Source organism: Podarcis cretensis (genome assembly GCF_951804945.1).
Source record: "Podarcis cretensis genome assembly, chromosome: 3".
Taxonomy (NCBI): Eukaryota; Metazoa; Chordata; class Lepidosauria; order Squamata; family Lacertidae; genus Podarcis; species Podarcis cretensis.
The window spans coordinates 7,136,557-7,159,298 of NC_137172.1; the positions used below are offsets into that span (position 1 = coordinate 7,136,557).

The window sequence follows — 22,742 nt, forward strand, 5'->3', positions numbered from 1 at the left end:
TTCCTTGTATAGCAAGCAGCCACAGGGTAACATTATCTTGCCCGCTTGTACAAAAACAAATATGCATTACTTCAAAAAAAGAAAAAGAAAGAATAGAGTTAACCAAACACCCTTATCATTCAATGAACTTGCCAACAACTTCCTTATGGCTTGGTACAAAGGCATCTTACGGGAATTGTCGCTAACCAAAACACAGCTGGAATTTGAGTATGTAAGCAACTTGAATAACAGCTCAGATTACTCAATTCTACAGTGACTGGGAGAGGGTTCTTGCACTCATTTAGTTCCTTAGCTACTTAATTACTTAGATTTAGGCCCCATTTTGCCTCCCAAAAGAACCCAGGGTGGGAAATGGTTTTTGTTGCTTTCATCCGTCTGTCTCGGGAGACCGAGTTGGTCTCAATGCCACAGGTGTCCTGCCACAGCCTCAAGTGATAGCAACTGAACCTGACCCACAAGAAAGGAATCTGAGGGTCCCCCCCACAGAAAAATAAATGTGCAACCCTAAACCTAAGAGAGGAGATGGAGAGCAGATTTTACTTGTTACTGCACAACGATATAAAGCTTATTTAAATCACCAAAGCATATTTATTGCTGAAACCTGTTTTTTCTTGTTAATTTTGTTCCTATTTATTGTATGATGAATTTGTATAATATATTCTTTTATGCTTACATTATGATCTTCCATGTTAACCTTAGAGGGCCTTCTTGGTAGTGGCACCTGCCCTGTGGAATGCTCTCCCACCAGATGTCAAAGTTGTTGTTCTAACAACTACCAGATTTTTAGAAGACATCTGAAGGCAGCCCTGTTTAGGGAAGCTTTTAATGTTTGATGCATTTCTGTATTTTAATATTTTGTTGGAAGCCGCCCAGAGTGGCTGGGGAAGCCCAGCCAGATGGGCAGGGTATAAATAATAAATTATTATTATTATTGTTATTATTATTACTATTATTTTCTAAAGTATTTTTTCTTCCCCCGACAGCTTAATATATTATACTACAATGACATGTTTTGTAAGTTTACACTTTTTTTGGTTATTTTATTTTTAGAAAATGAAAAATTACTTTTAAAGGAAACAGGACATCTATGTTTGGTTTATTTATTTAATATCGTTCACCTTTTGGTGCCTTATTGTAAATTCAGTTCAGTGTGCTTCATTGCCTCTATGCCCCAGCAAGGCCTTTGCTGGATGGGGTGAAATTCTGACCACACTATGGCCATTAAAAGTTTTGTCAATGAGTTCAGTACAGTCAGAATTTCAATTCTGGCCTCTGGAATGAATACTCACAAGCTGTACTGTGAGGCAATAAAATGGAAGACTGTTTGCTTCCTTTTTTTGTAAGTACTTAAAGAGAGGGAAAATGTACCCTTTGGTTTCAAGTGCCCATCAAAAAGCATTCCAAATGCTGCTTTAGTCTTTGCATTCATATATTCAAACAATAGAGTGATTCATCATTTAAGATAAACTTTACGACCACAAAGATACACATTGAATTTATTGTTCCCATTGCTACATTGCCTTTTTTCTTCCTTTGTGTGAGTTTATTTAAAATAATCTTTTGTAATGACTGCAGTTTAAATCAATAAACCCAAAGTGTTTTCTTTTTGAAAAAAAACAATGTGCCGCTTTGAGCAAATAAGATTATAGCTGCCTTTTTAAAGACCACACTTTTGACAGAAGAGTCCTATTTGCAGAAGAGCGAGGAAATTGAAACTAGAACACAGCCGGGCCAAGAAGCAATAAGAGGTGCACGCAAACTTTGCGGTTGCAAAGCTAAGAAACAATACAGTGGTACCTCGGGTTAAGTACTTAATTTGTTCCGGAGGTCCGTTCTTAACCTGAAACTGTTCTTAGCCTGAAGCACCACTTTAGCTAATGGGGCCTCCTGCTGCCGCTGCACCGCCGGAGCACAATTTCTGTTCACATTCTGAAACAAAGTTCTTAACCTGTAGCACTATTTCTGGGTTAGCAGAGTCTGTAACCTGAAGCGTATGTAACCTGAAGCATATGTAACCCGAGGTACCACTGTATATGTTTGTCCCAAGACCAATGTAGCATTTTGCAATATTGCACTGTTGAAACAGAAAGTGCTGTGGGCTGATGCTTTGGAAAGGTGTTGGAATAGCTGTGCTGGACTAGGGTTGCCATACTTCCAGGAAACCCCAGACATGTTCTCTTTTGGAGGAGGGCAACATGCCTGTCCGATTGGATTTTTACATTTTAAAGGAAACGTCTGGGGTATTTTGGGTTCAGGCTCTGGTGGCTCTCTTTTTTTGCTCTTCAAAATATAACAACCCTATACTGGACAGACTGAAAGCCTGAGACATAAAGATAAGATGTTTATGCCATATAATGTATTTGAAGATGGTTTCTAAGTTCAGATATTCAGAACAAGGTGTTTCTTAATTTAAGGGATTTGCAAGTTTTTCAAGCTCCTGAAGAATGCACCACCAAGCACAGAAGTTTGTTCTCCTCTTTGTTCTGAGAGAAGCCGGTCTGGTTCAGCATCCTGTTCTCACAGTGGCCAACCAGATAACCCAATAAGAAGCTCACAAGCAGAATCTGGGCACAGCAATGCTCTCCCCTCTGTGGTTTCCAGCAACTGGTATTCAGAAATGTACTGCTTCCCACAGTCAAGGCAGGTAAAAAAGGTAAAGGTAAAGGTCCCCTGGACAGTTAAGTCCAGTCAAAGGTGGCCATGGGGTTGTGGCGCTCATCTCACTTTCAAGCCGAGGGAGCCGGCATTTGTCCACAGACAGCTTTCCAGGTCATGGGTCCAGCATGACTAAATCGCTTCTGGCACAACAGAACACCGTGACGGAAACCAGAGCACATGGAAATGCCCTTTACCTTCCCGCTGCAGTGGTACCTATTTATCTACATGCACTCGTGTGCTTTCGAACTGCTAGGTTGGCAGGAGCTGGGACAGTGCAATGGGAGCTCACTCCGTTGTGGGGAATCAAACAGCCAACCTTCCAATCAGCAAACCCAAGAGGCTCAGTGGTTTAGACCACAGCGCCACCTGTGTCCCTGCTGAATGCTTAGTTCAGTATGTCTTTCTTTCCATCTCCTGGTCTCCTACTCTGCTGCTATGAATGCCACCCGGTGCCAACTCCAGATTTTGGAGAGTCCTTGGGAAAGCATAGTCACCAGGGTTAGTAGCCATTGATAGCCTCCTTCTCCTCCAAAACTTTATCTAATCCTCTTTTAAAGACATCCAATTTGGTGGCCACCACTGCCTCTTGTGGGAGCAATTTCCATGCTTAACTGCTATGCACTGCAGAGGGAATTGCCTGGCTAATTTCAATTTAAGGGCTCTTCCACACTTCCATTCGCCCCACTCATGGTTTAGCGCTGAATCAAAACAAAGGGCAATTTCCAAGGGCCTTCTGGCGGTTCCCTCACTGCGAGAGGTCAAGTTACAGGGAACCAGGCAGAGGGCCTTCTCGGTAGTGGCACCCACCCTGTGGAATGCCCTCCCATCAGATGTCAAAGCAATAAACAACTACCTGACATTCAGAAGACATCTGAAGGCAGCCCTGTTCAGGGAAGTTTTTAATATGTGACATTTTAGTGTATTTTTCATCCTTGTTGGAAGCCGCCCAGAGTGGCTGGGGAAACCCAGCCAGATGGGCGGGGTACAAATAATAAATTATTATTATTATTATTATTATTATTATTATTATTATTATTATTATTTGTTCTGATTTAGCTTTCAAGAGCAAGGGTTTGGGGTTTTTTGGAGGGGGAGTAGTGGAGCAAAGGCAGAACTGCTTGGATCCATGTCTAGAAAGTATGGGAGAAGTGGAAAACCCCACGGAAGCACCCAAGCTGAGCTTCATTGGATGGCCCCACTGAGTTCTATTATTAATAATAATATTTATATCATCGTCCAAGAAGGTAAAGGTAAAGGTAAAGGGACCCCTGACATTAGGTCCAGTCGTGGCTGACTCTGGGGTTGCGGCGCTCATCTCGCTTTATTGGCTGAGGGAGCCAGCATACAGCTTCTGGGTCATGTGGCCAGCATGACTAAGCCACTTCTGGCAAACCAGAGCAGTGCACGGAAACGCTGTTTACCTTCCCACCTATTTATCTACTTGCACTTTGACATGCTTTCGAACTGCTAGGTTGGCAGGAGCTGGGACTGAGCAACGGGAGCTCACCCCGTCACAAGAGCAATTTCAGAGATTGGCTAATCAGAGCTTCAAAGAGAAAGCTGCAGAGTGAAAAGCACAATGCTGGCAGCAGTCTCAGACAGCAAGGTGGAGGATACAAAGGGCCTTCACCGTCACATGGTGCCCACAATCTCAGTACCAATGGAAGCCAAAGGCGGAAGGAAAGGATAGTTGGAGAAGCTTTGAATGCCTTACTCCAGATCACTGATATTTATACAGTTATTCCGATTCTGGCAAAAGGATGAGGAAATAACGAGGGGGAATTGTGTTTCATCTCTGAGATCGCCACCAGCATTGTTGAAACTCTGCTATAATGACCCTTGAAACCACTTGGAACCATTTTGAAACCATTTCTGTTTGCACTTTACCCAATCCTTCATTGAACTGCCATCCTCTTTCTGACTCCCTCATGATTTCCCCACCTCTTTGAAGCTCTGATTAGCCAATCTCCCTGTACAGGTGCTCTGAAGTTGCATCCATAGAGAAAGGCAGTAACTGCATCCATCAAAACATGCACCTCCTTCAAACCTTCCCACTTGAGATGGTGGTTCAGGCAAGTTGAAAAGCAGATATGAAAGACAGAGATGCATGAGAAGATGTTTGAAGAAAGCAGACTGAGAGCAGAGATGTCATTAGAGAGTATGTGGGACCCTCCCTCCCCACGAACTAGGTGGTCTGACTGTTTAGAGAGCAAAAGACACAGAAAGGAGAAGGAGCTTCCAGTTGGCGCCTTGGCTGCTGCGGAAGGGGGATGATTAGAGTAGCCAACTGCTTTCCTTGGGGAGGGATGTAGATATTTGCTTGCAACCTGATGCCTGAATAAAAAGGGACTATAAAATATAAAGGCAAAGGCAAAGGGACCCATGACCATTAGGTCCAGTTATGGCCGACTCTGGGGTTGCGACGCTCATCTCACTTTACTGGCCAAGGGAGCCGGCATAAAGCTTCTGGGTCATGTGGCCAGCATGACTAAGCCTCTTCTGGCAAACCAGAGCGGCACACGGAAACGCTGTTTACCTTCCCGCAGGAGTGATACCTATTTATCTACTTGCACTTTGACATGCTTTTGAACTGCTAGGTTGGCAGGAGCAGGGACTGAGCAACGGGAGTTCACCCCGTCGCGGGGACTCAAACCACTGACCTTCTGATCAGCAAGTCCTAGGCTCTATGGTTTAACCCACAACACCACCCGCATCCCTCATTAATTCTTATCTTTGAAGTTACTGAAGGGCGGGGGCAGGCTCTAAAAACATGGCACTTGTGAACTTCAACGGATGGAATTTGGGTCATTATTCCAGACAGTCTCTCCCCCACTGCTTTTCGTTTGAGAACTGGGTAGCAATTCAAGCTTTTAGACTGTAAAGAGGAAGTCATCCTACAGCAGGGTAATGGCCCCATTCCTGGTGTCAGCTGTCCAGATGGGGCCTCCATTAAGAGATCTCAGAGGGAATTCATTGGATGCCGGCATGCATCCTTCCTTTCCTTCAATCCCTGACATGTGATGTGCAGTTGACCCCATCAAACCTTTATGCTGAACCAGAAGCCATTCCTATCCAGTTCTATCTTGTGCCACCCAGTCCACTTTCTGTGTACATTATGAGCAAATGCCATAACCCCTTTTGAATTTTAGCATTGCTTTCTGAGAGTTAAGAAGAGGTGGTGCCTCACGTGTTTTTCCTGAAATTTAGGAGAAAGGAACCTCATGGGGAAAGGTTTTGCACTACATTTCTACATCCTACATTTACTTAGAAATGTAGAAAGCCAATTGATATGGGATCGGACCACTGGTCAGGATCTCAGGATTGCCCACACTGATTAGCAGTAACTTTCCAGGATTTCAGACAAGGATTATTTCCAGCCCCACCTCAAGATGTCAGGGATTGAACCAAGGCATGCAGAGCTATAATCCTCCCTCCCCACTTTCCTGGGAGTAAACCCCAGCAGACATAATGGGACTTCCTTCTGAGTAAGCATGCAAAAGGCTGTGTCAGTTTAAGCCAACCTTCATGGAAAACATGCCCCAACCAAAGCATAATAGAAAATTAATTAATAACACAAGGATTCCAGATTCCCCAATCATGCACATATGCAAAAAGAGAAAAACAAAGAATAACCACTTGAGTGGTGGGTGGATGTAGTTAATCAGAGATTTATTGAAGGGATAGTGACAAATCATCCAATGGTTTTCTGAAAGGAGTGGAATCAATTAACCAATGCTTTATTTGAAAGGAGCAGACTGTGCTCATTCTTCCGGGTGGTTGTAAAAACTTCTGCCAAGGAGTTTCTTGGAACTTCACCATTTCTTGCCTCAGCGCACACAGCACAGCAGAACATTGCGATATGGACAGTTGTTATATTTCTCCTCCCACTTCAAGCCATTGTGGCACCGGTAGCCCCGTGGCAGGCAATATCCTTTGTTTCCAAAGCAGCCGACGACCGCAAGTCGTGAAGAAGCCTTTGGCCCAGAGTCTGCATATAACAGAGGAGGGAAACATTCTTCAATATACTTGAAGGGCTGTGAGACACATAAATGACCCAACACCCCATGGGCTTAAGATCAGGACCGATTTCAGCTGAACAGTAGGAGGAGCATCTTGATGATAAGAGCAGTTCAGCGATGGCTGCTCGATTGGGGTAAATGGGGCACTCCCCTACCAACATGAGTTTTCCTCCAGGCAGCCCCCACCTACCTGCCCTCTCACTCACAACTACCTATCAGCTTTATCCTCCTGCAATCCCTGCAGAGCTCAACAGAGAGAGGAGGGTGATATTCCTTCTGAAGAATCCTCAGCGTTTTACTCCTAGTTACTCTTTTTGGTACCTGTTTGTAACTCTCCTCTGTTCTCAGGCATCTGATAGCACATTATGAGCTGTTTTAATGCTTTTCCATCTTTATTGATTTATTGCTAATTGCCTGTTACCTTTTATGGGTTTCCTGTTTTCATTATATGGCTTCACTGTTGTCTGCTCTCTGGTTATAGACTCTGTATGATGCATATATTTTATATTAGTCTTAAATATTTCTGTATTTTTGTAAGTTGCCATGGGTTATGATTAAATATGTTTTGGGATTTTGCATGCAGTTTTGCCTAATATAAACACTGTTGTAAACGATTTTACACAACGAAATGCATTTATGTGATTAACAACAACAATATGATCATGCTCATAATCCTTATTCTCCTAATCCTCATCCTCCTAAAGGCACACTTTACCCTAATACATGCCTCTGATGTCTAGTTGAAACCCTACAAGGTGGGCATTACCAACCACAACAGGTCGTGCTAGAAATTCTCAAGCTTGAGGTTCTGCAACTTCTTGGCTACTGTGAAGTAGCATCTCACTCAACCACTCATCTAGAGTGTGTTTATATCGGTGACTTGATGCAATGCAAAGACAATCCTATCTAAGAGTACGTAGAGACAATTGTCCACCACGGATCCAGCATATCTCTATCAAGAATGGTGATGCTGACCAGAGCATGCATAACCATAATCAGGGCATGTTCCAGCCAAAGAGAAGCATTTAAAGAGATTTCAGTGGAAGAGTGAATCCCTGCACCCCAGTGAAATGCAGAACCTGTCCACCATGGAAGGTGTAGGCGATCATCTTCCATGTACATAACAATTACCTTCATCCTGCAAACCTTGATCGTCACCAGCAGGGTCTTCCCCCGGAAGGAAGTCTTTCAGGTCCTCTCCCTCTTGCTTCTCCATTTTGGCCAGATCTGCTTCATCAGCCTGGGCACTGCAAAGGAAGACCAATGCAAAGAAAAGACAGACAAACTTCATGGCTCTTAGAAATTTGTTGGTGCCACTGCAAGGAATCCCAAGGATGGACTGGCAGTGGTGATGCCTTGACAGAGTTCATGTCTATATATACAGGTTGGAAGCCAAGAAGGCTGCCCTAATGGGCTGCATTTCATTGACTTTGAAGTAGCACTTTAGGGAAGGGAGCAAGATAAGGCCACATAGGACATCAGAGATTATTTAATTCTTAATGACAAGATTCTCTTTGATGTTGCCCCCAGTCTGCAGGGCTTTTCTTTGGAGTTGAAATAATTGTATTTACCTTGTTGCTGTTGCTAATAACCCCTTTGCTCCTCATATGCTTGCGTCCTCATCTCCCCATCAGGCAGCTGACACATCATCTTAGGCTGCATACAGATCCTGAATGGTAATAAGGTAGGTCCTGTTTTGGGTGCCCTCTTGATAAATGGCAGCGTGTTCAGAGGAAGAAGGCCAGGTTTTCAAGGGCATCTCTTAAGAACAAACATCTTTAAACTGCAAAAGCGTAAGACATAGGAAAAACAAGCAGCTCTTTTGAAGTATCTGAATGGCAACTAGTAGAATTGGAGCAGGATGAGTCAGCCACGTGTTGGTGAGGAAACAGGTTGACAGATGGGAAGCCAGAGGGTAATTAGGAAGGAGGTTAAGGTAAATAGGTGCTGTAATCCTAATGAAAGGGCCAATATCATAGGCTTTACACCTTTGATCCATCTAGCACAGTATTGTGCACACTGATTGGCAGCTCTCTGGGGTTTCATGTAGGGAAAATCCTAGCCCTACCTAGAGATGTCAGGGACTTATCCACAGTAGGAGGCAGTGATGCTTTTGAATACCACTTGCAAATTACAGGAGGGGAGAGGGTTTGCGCTCATGTCCTACTTGAAAGTTTCCCACAGGCATCTGGGTGGCCACTGTGAGATCAGGGTGCTGGGCAAGAGTCACTGGCCTGATCCAACAGGGCTCTGTTGTTTAGTCGTGTCCGACTCTTCGTGACCCCCTGGACCAGAGCACACCAGGCACTTCTGTCTTCCACTGCCTCCCGCGGTTTGGCCAAACTCATGCTGGTAGCTTTGCAAACACTATCCAACCATCTCGTCCTCTATTGTCCCCTTCTCCTTGTGCCCTCCATCTTTCCCAACATCAGGGTCTTTTCCAGGGAGTCTTCTCTTCTCATGAGGTGGCCAAAGTATTGGAGCCTCAGCTTCAGGATTTGTCCTTCCAGTGAGCACTCAGGGCTGAATTCCTTAAGAATGGAGAGGTTTGATCTTCTTGCAGTCCATGGGACTCTCAAGAGTCTCCTCCAACACCATAATTCAAAAGCATCAATTCTTCGGCGATCAACCTTCTTGATGGTCCAGCTTTCACTTCCATACATCACTACTGGGAAAACCATAGCTTTTACTATACGGACCTTTGTTGGCAAGGTGATGTCTCTACTTTTTAAGATGCTGTCTAGGTTTGTCAACAGGGCTCTACTTATGTTTACATGTCATTTTGAATGCCAAGCAAATAGTCTCTCACTGTGGTACAGTCCTTCTCCTAAAAGTAGGCTTTAGTTGCTTAGATGAATGCTTCCAGTTGCTTTTCTCTCATCCTGCCTGATTCAGAGTAGAATGAGGACTGGCCCATCTTCAACTTTCTGCAAAAAGAAAAGCAGAGAACTTTTTCTTCTGTTGGTAGCTTGCTCTGGGCCCTGCTTAGTAGCTTTGTAAATATTAAAATGCCTCTTAGGTATGCCTTTAGCGTAGGGATAAAGAGGGCCTGGAAGCCAACATTTGGCCCACAGGCCTGAGCTCCCACCCTCAAGTTTTTTTAAATCTTGTGGCAAAGCTGAACAGTCAAGCAAGACCTTTAAAAAATAACAACAACTAGATCCTAATTCTATTTTGGCAAGATAGTATTTCCTGGTCCCCTCCCCCCCGGTTTTTCTTCTAACTCCTCTTTTTCTATCCTCTTCCTCCTCCCCTACCATTTTAGTTTATGTTGTCTCTTCCCCATAATTCACAAATGTGCCCAAGTAACCACCAGGCCTATAGACCTGCTAGACCTTCCCTTTGGCGTTCTGGTCAAGATGTCTCCCTCCACTGAATTACAGGAAGGGATGTTAACCCAACGGGCTGTTCTTTCTATGTCTCTCTACCTGCTTTGCTTGCCCGCCACCTGGAGGATGCCAGAATGCAGAGCACATCCCTGGAAGCAACTGATAGCTAATGTTGGCAGCAGTCTCAGAAACCTAAAACTTTTCGAGTCGTTTCCTGGTATAAGTGGTATAAATACCAGCAACGCTCCCAAAGATTCTCCATCCCTTACTTCATTGAGCCTTGTCTTCCGGCTAGCATTGCAAGCGCAGCCAATCGACAGCCATGAAGGCGCTTTGTGTTCTCTTCGCTGTTGCCTTCTTGGTTTTCCAGGTCCAGGCCAATCCCAAACCACCATCTGAGGATGAAGTGGAAGTCAAGGAGGCTGATGTGTCTCGTGCTTATAAAGACGGTAAGTTGGGCTGAACAACAACATTCCACTTAGGTACCGCAGGCTGTGCAAGAATCCTAGAACTGCAGTTGGAAGTGCAACCCTAGGTCAGCTCCTGTAGGGTGTGGTGGAAAAAGGATTATCTAGAATTACAAACCCCTCAAACTGTTCCGGAACATCCCAGAATTACAGAAGTCTTCCCAGCTTCTGATCTGGGATGTCCTGTTTGTGGCCCCGAAAGGCGTGCATCCCAATTTTCCTCTGGGTCATGTTGAAGGGCATGATCCAGCTACTCAGGACTTTCCAGCTTCACAGGAAGGACACGAGAAAACTGTTTCATTGCCCAGCTCTTACTCGGATGATGGCATGCATTCAGTCCCAACACCTACTGAGTTTGGTGGTACTGTGCCTTTTAGCACTGCTGCCTAGGATTGTAGCATGGACCTGTTCCTTCAAGGTCTGGGCTGGGAAGTCTTTATTTATATTCCCTCAGGGGCAGCCTGTAAGGAGCTGTATAGCAGTGGTGGGTGAGACTACAGTCAAATGAAGGTAGGACAACCCTCCCTCTCTCTGCCATCCTCTTCTTTCCTCTCCCTCTCTTTTCCGTCACTTTCTTCACTCTTTTTGACACCCCCCCACCAATTCCTGAAGGGGACATGTGGTCATTGTGAGAGCAGGATGGTGGGCTAGATGGGGCATTGGCCTGATCCAGCAGGCTTTTCTTATGTTCTTAATATGCAAAACTGAAACACAACTAACATTTGAAATTAAGCCTTCTCTGATTCTTTAGAAGGCGGTTCTGCAGCCAAATAACATGTACAAACGTGCATCTATTAGGTAGAAATGTGTCTAAAAATAACATGAAAATGCATCCCGGTGTTGTTGACAGCGATGTTTATATTGGGCAAAGGTGCGTACATTATTTAATTAATAGTCGTACCTTTTTCAAAATGAACAAAGGCAACTTATAAAAATACTGAAATATATAAAGCAGATATATGCATATATAAAATATACAGAGTCTAAAACAAAAGAATAAAGAACAGTCAAGCCCTGCAGTAATGGAAAACCACAACCCATAAAAAGTAACAAAACCAGCATAATATACAATTCAGCAAAATGAGAAATTAACAGTAAAAAACTGAGTTATTTTTAGGATGATTAAAAAAGAAGAAGAGTTATTTATTTACAGGGTGGTTGCAATACCACCAGGTAAATGACTTGCTAAAAGAAGACAAAAAGAAAGTAGGATTTGAAGATAAAAAATCTAAATTTAATGTAGAAGTTATTGAAGGTAAGAACAAAACACTGTCAAGAATATATGATATTTTGCTGGAGTGGCACACAAAAGATGAGGAGGTGAAGGAGGTTATGACTAAGTGGGCGATAGACATTGGATATAACATCGATTTTGAGAGATGGTTGGAACTATGGAACAAGAATATGAGATTTACGGCATGCACGGCACTAAAGGAAAACCTGTGGAAAATGATCTACAGGTGGTATCATACACCAGTGAAACTAGTGAAGATTTATAAGTTGAAGGATAAAAGATGCTGGAAATGTAGAGAGGTAGAAGGCGACTTCTATCATATGTGGTGGTCGTGTTGCAAAGTGAGAGGCTTTTGGGAATTGGTTTATAATGAACTTAAAAAAATCTTGAAATATACATTTCCCAAAAAGCCAGAAGCTTTTTTGTTAGGAATGGTCGGCAATGAAATTAAAAAAGACGATATGCTACGACAGCTGCAAGAATTATGCTAGCACAAAATTGGAAATCAGAAGTAATACCCAACATAAGTGACTGGCAGGTTAAAATGATAAATTATGCGGAGCTTGATAGAATATCAGGAAGATTAAGGGACCAAGACGAACAGAAATTTCATGATAATTGGAAGAAATATTAAACGTATATGGAATCTAAATCTCAGGTGACACTGGCGGGGTTGAAATAACTCTAACAGCGGGAAAGACCTAGGTAAAAGAGGTAAAAAGTACACGACTATATAATTTATTCAATACTTACCAAAGGAGTGGAGGGAAGTCCAAGGCTTGGTTTAGACTAACTCAGTTATGTATTTTATTTATGAAGTGGATATAATTATTTGTGAAGTGGATATAATTTGTATAAGGTATGTGGTGGATTTTTTGTTTATGTTTTTTCTGTGTATATGTGCAATATGAATAAAAATTGAGCAATGAAGAAAAAAAAAAGAAGAGTTAGTATGCAAATGTGGGAAACTGAATTTAAGATGTAAGAAGTGAGACATTGAGGGAAACCGAAATTGCCAGATTATTCACCAGTTGTTTGTTTAGAATGCAATCCTATGCATATCTATTTGGAAGCAAGCCCTACTGAAGTCAATGGGGCTTATTCTGAGGCTGCGTTGAAGTGGATCCGCCCGGCATTCTAGTCCAACCCTGTGTTGGATAGTCCATACCTAGACCACCCCCACCAAATGATGCCAAGCCACTGCTTGAAAACTTCCATCCTGTGAGGGAAAGCCCATTAGCCCATGGGTAGGCAAACTAAGGCCCAGGGGCCGGATCTGGTCCAATCGCTTTCTAAACCCGGGAATCAGCATGTTTTTACATGAGTAGAATGTGTCCTTTTATTTAAAATGCATCTCTGGGTGCATAGGAATTCGTTCATTATTTCCCCCCCCAAAAATATAGTCTGACCCCCCCCACAAGGTCTGAGGGACAGTGGACCGGCCCCCTGCTGAAAAAGTGTGCTGACCCCTGCAGCCAACAGCCAAAGCCAATGAGAAGCAGAACCAACCGATTCTCATTTTATCCCCATCCTTCCCTTTGTCAAGATGTACAGGAGGAGGAAGCTGAAATGGGCCCCATTCAACCCTACTGACCAGCCATCACTGATCTACTCTCACCATTAAGTTTTTCCTCCAACCGAAATCGACCCTCCCATAAATGAGTGCTTTGCTCATTTTTATGTCCGACAATATTTTCATGAATGCTTCTTTTTTACATTCAGACCCTGGGCTGAAGAAAGAACCAAAGGATTCTTCAAGGATTACGGTGATCCTCTGTGCTTCAATGAACAAGGGTTACTGCCTGCCAAAGGATTTTCAGTGTGATACAGGCATGGTGTTCATGGATGAAGAAAATAACTGTCCATACCCTCACATTCTGAAGTGCTGTGTGCGCTGATACAAGATTTGGCGAAGTGCCGTGAAAACCCCTGGAAGAAGTTTTTAGAGCCATCAGGAAGAATGAACCACTCCATTCCTTTCGAATAAATCACCGGTTAATTATTTCTAATCCTTTCAGCAAATCATTGGTTAACTAACCTCCCCTTCCCTTCAATAAATGACCTATTAATTGCACACAAACTCTGCTCAAATTGTTTTTCCTTAAGTTTCTTTTTTGCATACATGCAAGAACATGGAATCTGAAATCCTCGTGCATTACTTAGTTACAGTGGTACCTCTAGTTACAAACGTAATTCGTTCCATAGGTCCGTTCAAGAGCCCATATAGAGTCCTTACATAGGTTCCCTATTGATAGGAGAAAATAACAGAGGCCAACCAGAGAATATTGAGAAGCAAAGCAGCTAGTAAGCTTGATCTTGCAACAGGGTGCTCCCCTCACCTGCAGGAGAGGAGGAGGAACCCAGAACACTGGCCTTATAAATACTTTTGAAATTGCCACCCTGTAGATCAAGACCACCCCCAGAAACATCATACATACATCACAGAAGGGGTGTAACCTAAGACCACCCTCCCAGATACATCACACCTACATCACAAAAAAGGCAGTCTAAAACAGAAATTTGAATGTTGTTTTTCTCCTGTCATTGTTTATCTCCTGTCTGGCTGGTTACTTGATTGGATTGCCTGGGGAGCCTGGCAGTCTTTTGTAATGATAAATACTTAGTTCCTGGGCCAGGTCACAGACTCACACCCTATTCATATCTTAAATGTGCCCTTAAGACAGGATTTGTGAGGAAAGAGACAATGGGGAGGTTTCCCACTTTGACCTTGCAGAGAAAACATTTGCTCAGTTTAGGAATCAAAATGGTTCCAGGTTGGTCTTCCTGTGCTGATCTATGTACGTGCTTGGTTGGTACACTTATGAACATTACCATATATCTAAGACCTCAAAATTCCTATCACACCACTTTAGCTAATGGGGCCTCCCACCGCCGCATGAATTCTTTTCCCATTCTGGGGCAAAGTTCTTAACCTGAGGTACTACTTCCAGGTTAGCGGAGTCTGTAAACCGGAGTGTTTGTAACCCAAGGTGTTTGTAACCCGAGGTACCACTGTATTTGCTATATTTGTATTATGCATCGGTTGGGGCAGTTTTCCCATGAAGGTTGGCTTCTAATGACGCAACCTTTTGGATGTTTACTCAAAGGAAGTCCCATTACATTTATTGGAGTTTAGACCCAGGAAAGCGGAAATGAAGGAGTGGAGCTCATTGACGTCACAGGCACATGACACAAACCCTCCAGTGTTGGTTCCCAAATGCTGCCTCTGGATTCAGTCATAAACTGAGAGCTTCCCCAGGGGGGGCTTGCAGGGCAGCAGCTGAAGAAGGAGCAAAAGAGTTTTCTTGTGTGTGTGTTTCTTTGTGGCTGATCAGCTGCTCTCCCTGTGCAAAGGTCAGAGGGGGCAGAGTTTCTGTGGAGTCAGGTGATTAGCTGTGGGAGGAGCTTATCAGAGCTTGAAGGGCAGTGGCACACGCCTAGCGGCGCGCACAGTTTGATACATCTTTTAGATTTAGGGGAGCTAGTCTCAAACGTTTGTTGGGGGAGACCTAGGTTTTTTTGAGGGGGGATATTTCTCCTGTCTTCACGCTTTTTAAGATGGAGGACCACGGTAGCCACCCCCAATGACACGTTTTCAAGATGGAGGGTGAGGGAACAGCTGCAGTCGCCTGCGGTTCCTGCGCAATGTTTGCCATCTTGCCAAAGGTTGCAGGCAGCTTTACCTGCAGCAATTGCATGTTGATTGCCCTCTTAGAAGACAAAGTCCAGCAACTGGAGGAACGTGTAGCTACGCTCCAAAGAATTAGAGAGCTGGAGCTCTTCTGGAAGCAACAGAGAACACCATCTCCACCAAGGAGGAGACAGGGGACACCCCTGAGAAGGAGGCTAGTTCACCAACACAGGTGCCAGATATATGTAGAAATGTGACTCAAAGAAGTAGGAGGCCCAGGGTTCACTCTGATTGTTTAGAAATACACAATCGCTTTGAAGTCCTCTCCCCTAGCATGGAAGATGAAGAACAGACTCCATTTGAGGATCTCTCCCTCATTACAGTCGATCAGGTATATGAAGACGAGCAACAAAGTCAGTCCTCAGGGAATGTGCAGGCGACCTTGGAACGGACAGCTCACGGAAGAACCCCGACCAAACCTAAGAGGAGGAGTGTAGTGGTGATAGGGGATTCCCCACTGAGGGGAACAGAAGAAGTGATCTGTGGGCCTGACAAGATGTCTCGGGAGGTGTGCTGTCTCCCCGGGGCTAAGATCCAAGATGTAACTGAACGACTACAAGGAATCATAAAACCCACTGACAAATACCCCTTCCTCTTGGTTCATGTGGGAACCAATGACACTGCAAGCAATAGCCTCCAGAAGATCAAAAGAGACTATGAGGCTCTGGGCAGGAAATTGAAGCAATTAAATGCACAAATTGTCATCTCATCTGTCCTCCCAGTTGAACGACGTGGCCCAGGGAGAGAGGGAAAAATAGTGGAAGTGAACAGCTGGCTTCGCAAATGGTGTAAACAGGAACGGTTTAGATTCTTAGATCACGGACTGCAGTTTCTTGAAGATGGACTTCTGGCAAGCGATGGGCTGCACCTCACAACGGTTGGGAGGAATGTTTTTGCCAAAAATCTCAGAAACCTCATCAGGAGGGCTTTAAACTGACTAATGTGGGGAAGGGAGACAGTGCTCCTAAAGGTAGGAGTCTATCAATTGATGAAGATGATCATCCAAATGTCATAGACCAAATGGAGAACTTCCTGACAGTAAGAGCTGTTCGACAGTGGAATTTGCTGCCAAGGAGTGTGGTGGAGTCTGATGGTGTTTCCTGCTTGGCAGGGGGTTGGACTCGATGGCCCTTGTGGTCTATTCCAACTCTATGATTCTATGATAAATGATGCTGTGAATGAGCCCCAAGCCAGCTTTCAATCTTCTAAAACAGGTGCACCAAGGAGGGAGGGGCTGGGGGTGCCAAGGACCCCTGAATATTTTCAGTGAAGGGGCGGGTCACCCTCGAAATTATGTGGTGGCTGTGCGAACATGCCACATAGCTGTGGGACGTCCACATGACACATCAGCACACTCTGGCAGTGTGCGTGCGTGATGTCAGCATCGATCACGGGGACAAGGCGGTGTGTGTCCCCCTAATGCATAAATGTCAGCCTGCAGACTGCAGAATACGACCACTGCAAAAGTGACGGAGGAACCTCACAGCTGTAAACTTTGTGGGTCTCATTTTAAAAGGTCACAGAGATAATTAACAACAGTAATGCCATTAAGGGAAGAATTTATTCCTATATACAGGACTGCCACCAGGCTATGTTCCACTGGCTTTAATTTGCACCCGTGATAAGGGTGCAATATAACATCACATATGGCATTTGAGATCATTTAATTCTTCATGGCTGAGTTATCTTTGAAGTTGCCTCCAAATATATTGGCCCTTTCATCAGTATTGCAGCACCTATTTACCTTAACCTCCTTCCTAATTACCCTCTGGCTTCCCATCTGTCAACCTGTTTCCTCACCATCCCGTGGCTGACTCATCCTGTTCCAATTCTATTGGTTGTTATTCAGGTACTCGAAAAGAGCTGCCTTGTTTCTCCGATGTCTTACGCTCTTGCAGTTTAAACATGCTTGTTCTTAAGAGATGCCCTCGAAAACCTGGCCTTCTTCCTTTGAACGCACTGCCATTTATCAATGGGGCACCCGAAACAGGACCCACTTTATTACCATTCAGAATTTGAATGCAGCCTAAGATGAGTCAATTTTAGCAGGCATCTGCTGCCTCATTTTTAGCTTCAAATCAGCTAAGACAACTAGATAATTTCACCTCCGTGCCGGATTTATGTATAAGCTAAAGAAGCTATAACTTAGGGCTCCACTCTCTTGGGGCCCCCCAAAAAAATAAAGAAAAAAAATCTGGATGTGATGTACATTTCCAGAATATAAAATGAAAAACAAATAAAATAAAACCAACATACGGCAACAGTGTTTTATGTTGAGTAGGCTCCTATGATGTAAATAATGGGCCCCCAATCATTTTAAGTTAGAGCTTAATAATTATTTCACTATTATTATTTTACTTATAATTATATAATTAATAATTATATAATTATAATTTATAATTATTTTACTTCTTCTTAATTGTATTTCACTAGTAATATACTTCTTCTTAATTGTATTTCACTATTAATATACAGTGGTACCTTCGGTTAAGAACTTAATTCATTCTGGAGGTCTGTTCCTAACCTGAAACTGTTCTTAACCTGAGGTACCACTTTAGCTAATGGGTCCTCCCACTGCCGCCACACGATTTCTGTTCTCATCCTGAAGCAAATTTCTTAACCTGAGGTACTATTTCTGGGTTAGCGGAGTCTGTAACCTGAAGCATATGTAAACTGAAGCGTCTGTAACCCAAGGTACCACTGTACTTCTTCTTAATTGTATTTCGGTTCAACATTTACTTTGATAAAATACATATTTTGTTATGTGCAAATGGCTTTAGGTACCTATTAGGTCCATAAATTACCACATAGCATATATTCAACACAAAAAACAGTGACAATTTGTTGTTGACAAAGGACAGCTGGACATATCAAGGGCCCCATTACCTTCACTAGCTTAGGGCCTCATCAAACCTAAATCCGGCCCTGTTTCACCTATACGGCTCCTAAGATATTCCACTCATCCAACTATGAATTATTAGGAGATCCCCTCACCAATCTGCCCCCCTTCTAGACATACCGTATTTTTTGCTCCATAAGATTCACTTTTTCCCTCCTAAAAAGTAAGGGGAAATGTGTGTGCGTCTTATGGAGCGAATGCAGGCTGCGCAGCTATCCCAGAAGCCAGAAGACTGTGCAGCAATCCCTCTTGCTGTTCTGGCTTCTGAGATTCAGAATATTTTTTTTCTTGTTTTCCTCCTCCAAAAACTAGGTGCATCTTGTGGTCTGGTGCGTCTTATAGAGCGAAAAATACGGTACTTCTGTATCTCAATGTGTTGTCCAAAACTTGACACAGTATCCAAGATGGGTAGAAAAGTGTAGAACAAATACCATTCACTATAGTTTCCCCTCTTCTGCTGTCAATCTGTGCATTCCCTGTGTCTTTCTTTTACAACTGAAGCAGTGATGTAGATTTATATCAGTTGATTCTCATGCTGTCAGTTTCAATCAAAGGTCCCAGACTGTCAAGTTCATTCTGAATCTTCATACTGCCATCAATGATGTTAACTGTGCTTCCTGGTTTTGTGTCATCCGCCAATTCAAGGAGCAACTCTTCCGTGTCCTCATCTTATTCATGAAAATGTTCAATTATACAGGGCTTAGGTCAGAGCCCTGCAGCACTCAAAACCTCCATCCTGAATAACACAGAGACAAAAATGACCCAACTAAATAAAGAGCAGAATAAGGATGGGGGAAGAGTTTAATTTTGTTTGCGTTTAATGAGAAACTGCCTAATTTGCAATTTCAGACCAGTCCGCATAAGAAAAACAAGCTGTACATCAAAATGCAGATTTTCAGTTCTTTCAATCCATTTTTCCCCAACTCCAAAAAGGACACAAAGTGCAGATATTAGGCAGAAAGCACACAAGCAGTAAGAATAACATGCAATATGCATCATAGCATAAAAATTGTTTGAAAAAAAGGTCCTTTGTCAACCCTGCATACAAAAATTGGAAGAAATGCTGTTGAATTCTCCTGAGGGTTATTTTCTTTTGAAAAATAAAGTGAAATTGCCAGGAAAAAAAATTATAACTGAATTTAAAGATTGGAACCCTGAGAAACTGAGAGAAAGCCACATTGCTATGGCAGTTCATTCCTATAGCAGAATAAATAAATTATTACAAGATTTTGGGAAATGGTGGTAAATGAACTTTGAAAATCATGAAATAATATATATATATATATATATATATATATATATATATATATATCTAGACAGTCTCCCAAAAGGGCGTTGAAGAATACCACAAATGCCAAGTTTTTCCCCACACTCAGAGCCCAGGACCATCAAAATAAATATTGCTTAGTAGATTATGGCAAGGATGTGTCAGCTGCCTGGTGGGGAGATGAAAAGGCAAGCATATGGGGAGCGAGAGGGTTATTAGCAACAGCAACAGGGCAAATACAATTATTTCAACTCCAAAGAAAAGGCCTGCGGACTGGGGGCAACATCAAAGAGACTCTTGTCATTAAGAATCAAGTAATCTCAGATGCCCTCTGTGGCCTTATCTTGCTCTCTTACCTGAAGTGCTACTTCAAAGTCAATGAAATGCGGCCCAGCCTTCTTGGCTTCCAGCCTGTATATATAGACATGAACTCTGTCAAGGCGTCACCACTGCCAGTCCATCCTTGGGATTCCTTGCAGTGGCACCAACAAATTTCTAAGAGCCATGAAGTTTGTCTGTCTTTTCTTTGCATTGGTCTTCCTTTGCAGTGCCCAGGCTGATGAAGCAGATCTGGCCAAAATGGAGAAGCAAGAGGGAGAGGACCTGAAAGACTTCCTCCCGGGGGAAGACCCTGCTGGTGACGATCAAGGTTTGCAGGATGAAGGTAATTGTTATGTACATGGAAGATGATCTCCTACACCTTCCATGGTGGACAGGTTCTGGATTTCACTGGGGTGCAGGGATTCACTCTTCCACTGAAATCTCTTAAAATGCTTCTCTTTGGCTGGAACATGCCCTGATTATGGTTATGCATGCTCTGGTCAGCATCAACATTCTTGATAGAGATATGCTGGATCCGTGGTGGACAATTGTCTCTACGTACTCTTAGATAGGATTGTCTTTGCATTGCTTCAAGTCACCGATATAAACACACTCTAGATGAGTGGTTGAGTGAGATGCTACTTCATAGTAGCCAAGAAGTTGCAGAACCTCAAGCTTGAGAATTTCTAGCACGACCTGTTGTGGTTGGTAATGCCCACCTTGTAGGGTTTCAACTAGACATCAGAGGCATGTATTAGGGTAAAGTGTGCCTTTAGGAGGATGAGGATTAGGAGAATAAGGATTATGAGCATGATCATATTGTTGTTGTTAATCACATAAATGCATCTCGTTGTGGAAAATCGTTTACAGCAGTGTTTATGTCAGGCAAAACTGCATGCCAAATGCCAAAACTTATTTAATCCAGCTGCCCTGCTCAGCTTTTTCCAAATAACCCAAGGTGACTTACAGAAATAAAGAAATATTTAAGACAAATATAAAATATATGCATCATTCAGTGTCTATAACCAAAGAACTAACAACAGTGAAACCATATAGGGTAGTTCCTTGGTCTTCAAGTGAATTATCTTCTGGAACAGATTATGTTCAAGAACTGAGGTACCACTGTAATAATGAAAAAAAGGCTACCCATAAAAGGTAACAGAAAATTAGCAATAGATAAATAAAGGTGGAGAGGCATTAAAAGAGCTCATCACGTGCTATCAGATGCCTGAGAACAGAGGAAAGTTGCAAACAGGTACCAAAAAGAGTAACTAGGAGTAAAACGCTGAGGATTCTTCAGAAGGAAGATCCCCCTCCTCCTCTCTCTGTTGAGCTCTGCAGGAATTACAGGAGGATAAAGCTGATAGGTAGTTGTGAGTGAGAGGGCAGGTAGGTGGGGGCTGCCTGGAGGAAAACTCATGTTGGTAGGGGAGTGCCCCATTTACCCCAATGGAGCAGCCATCACTGAACTGCTCTCATCATCAAGATGCTCCTCCTACTGTTCAGCTGAAATCGGCCCTGATCTTAAGCCCATGGGGTGTTGGGTCATTTCTGTGTCTCACGGCCCTTCAAGTATTTTGAAGAATGTTTCCCTCCTCTGTTATATGCAGACTCTGGGCCGAAGGCTTCTTCACGACTTGCCGTCGTTGGCTGCTATGGCAACAGAGGATATTGCCTGCCACGGGGCTACCGGTGCCATAATGGCTTGAAGTGGGAGGAGAAATATAACAACTGTCCATTCCGCAATGTTCTGCTGTGCTGTGTGCGCTGAGGCAAGAAATGGTGAAGTTCCAAGAAACTCCTTCGTAGAAGTTTTTACAACCACCTGGAAGAATGAGCCAGTCTGCTCCTTTCAAATAAAGCATTGGTTAATTGATTCCACTCCTTTCAGAAAACCACTGGATAATTTGTCCCTATCCCTTCAATAAATCTACATCCAGCCACCACTCAAGTTGTTATTCTTTATGTTTTTCTCTTTTTACAAACATGCAGGAATCTGACATCCTTGTGCATTATTGCTATCAATTAATTTTTTAATTATTCTTTGGTTGGGGCACGTTTTCCATGAAGGTTGGCATAAACTGACACATCCTTTTGCATGCTTACTCAGAAGGAAGTCCCATTTTGTCTACTGGGCTTTACTCCCAGGAAAGTGGGGAGGGAGGAGTATAGCTCTGCATGCCTTGGTTCAATCCCTGACATCTTGAGGTGGAGCTGGAAATAATCCTTGTCTGAAATCCTGGAAAGCTATTTCTAGTCAGTGTGGGAATCCTGAGATCCTGACCAGTGATCTGATCCCATATCAGTTGGCTTTCGACATTTCCAAGTGAACGTAGAATGTAGAAATGTAGTGCATAAACTTTTCCCATGAGGTTCCTTTCTCCTAAATTTCAGGAAAAGCACAAGAGGTACCATCTCTTTTTAACTATCAGAAGGCAGAGCTAAAATCTGAAAGGGGTTATGGCATTTGCTCATAATGTACACAGAATGTGGCCCTTGATAGAACTAGATAGAAATGGCTTCTGGCTCAGCATAAAGGTTTGCTGAGAACCCCTCCATCACAGGTTCAGCTTGTATATATGTGTACACAAACCATATATCATGAAGACTCACAGTCCCTGCTGTGCCTCATTCCTCAAAGGAAACACAAACCCGGGGTAAACGCCTCGAACCTTTTAAATCTCACACCGCTCAGAGATTGGGGTGACATGCAACAGTGTGTGTGTATCTGGACTGCTTGCATTGCTTGACAGCCCTGTCTACCTGCCAACCAACCCACCCCCTTCCCTTCGTACTTCAACCTAACCTCCCTTCCCTCACAGATCCTTCATGTCCTTCAGCCCCTCCATCCTCGAAA

The 22,742-nt window shown here is 43.3% G+C and overlaps 1 protein-coding gene and 2 long non-coding RNA genes across 3 annotated transcripts; 2 read left to right on the plus strand and 1 right to left on the minus strand.

The window, feature by feature from the left end:
• Window positions 1-6,310: 6,310 nt before the first annotated feature.
• On the minus strand, window positions 6,311-8,438 carry LOC307213297. The gene is made up of 2 exons (XR_013837467.1): window positions 7,809-8,438; window positions 6,311-6,646 (listed from the first exon to the last, which is right to left on the minus strand). It is a non-coding gene; the product is annotated as an uncharacterized lncRNA (long non-coding RNA).
• Window positions 8,439-10,252: 1,814 nt separating this feature from the next.
• On the plus strand, window positions 10,253-13,787 carry LOC307213239 (uncharacterized protein). The gene is made up of 2 exons (XM_079971003.1): window positions 10,253-10,455; window positions 13,430-13,787. The coding sequence occupies exons 1-2, from the start codon at window positions 10,329-10,331 to the stop codon at window positions 13,603-13,605; spliced, it is 303 nt and encodes a 100-aa protein (XP_079827129.1). The 5' UTR covers window positions 10,253-10,328; the 3' UTR covers window positions 13,606-13,787.
• A 5,846-nt stretch (window positions 13,788-19,633) lies between these two features.
• Window positions 19,634-21,766, plus strand: LOC307211956. Its single transcript, XR_013836640.1, has 2 exons — window positions 19,634-20,228; window positions 21,496-21,766. It is a non-coding gene; the product is annotated as an uncharacterized lncRNA (long non-coding RNA).
• The last annotated feature ends 976 nt before the right edge of the window (window positions 21,767-22,742 follow it).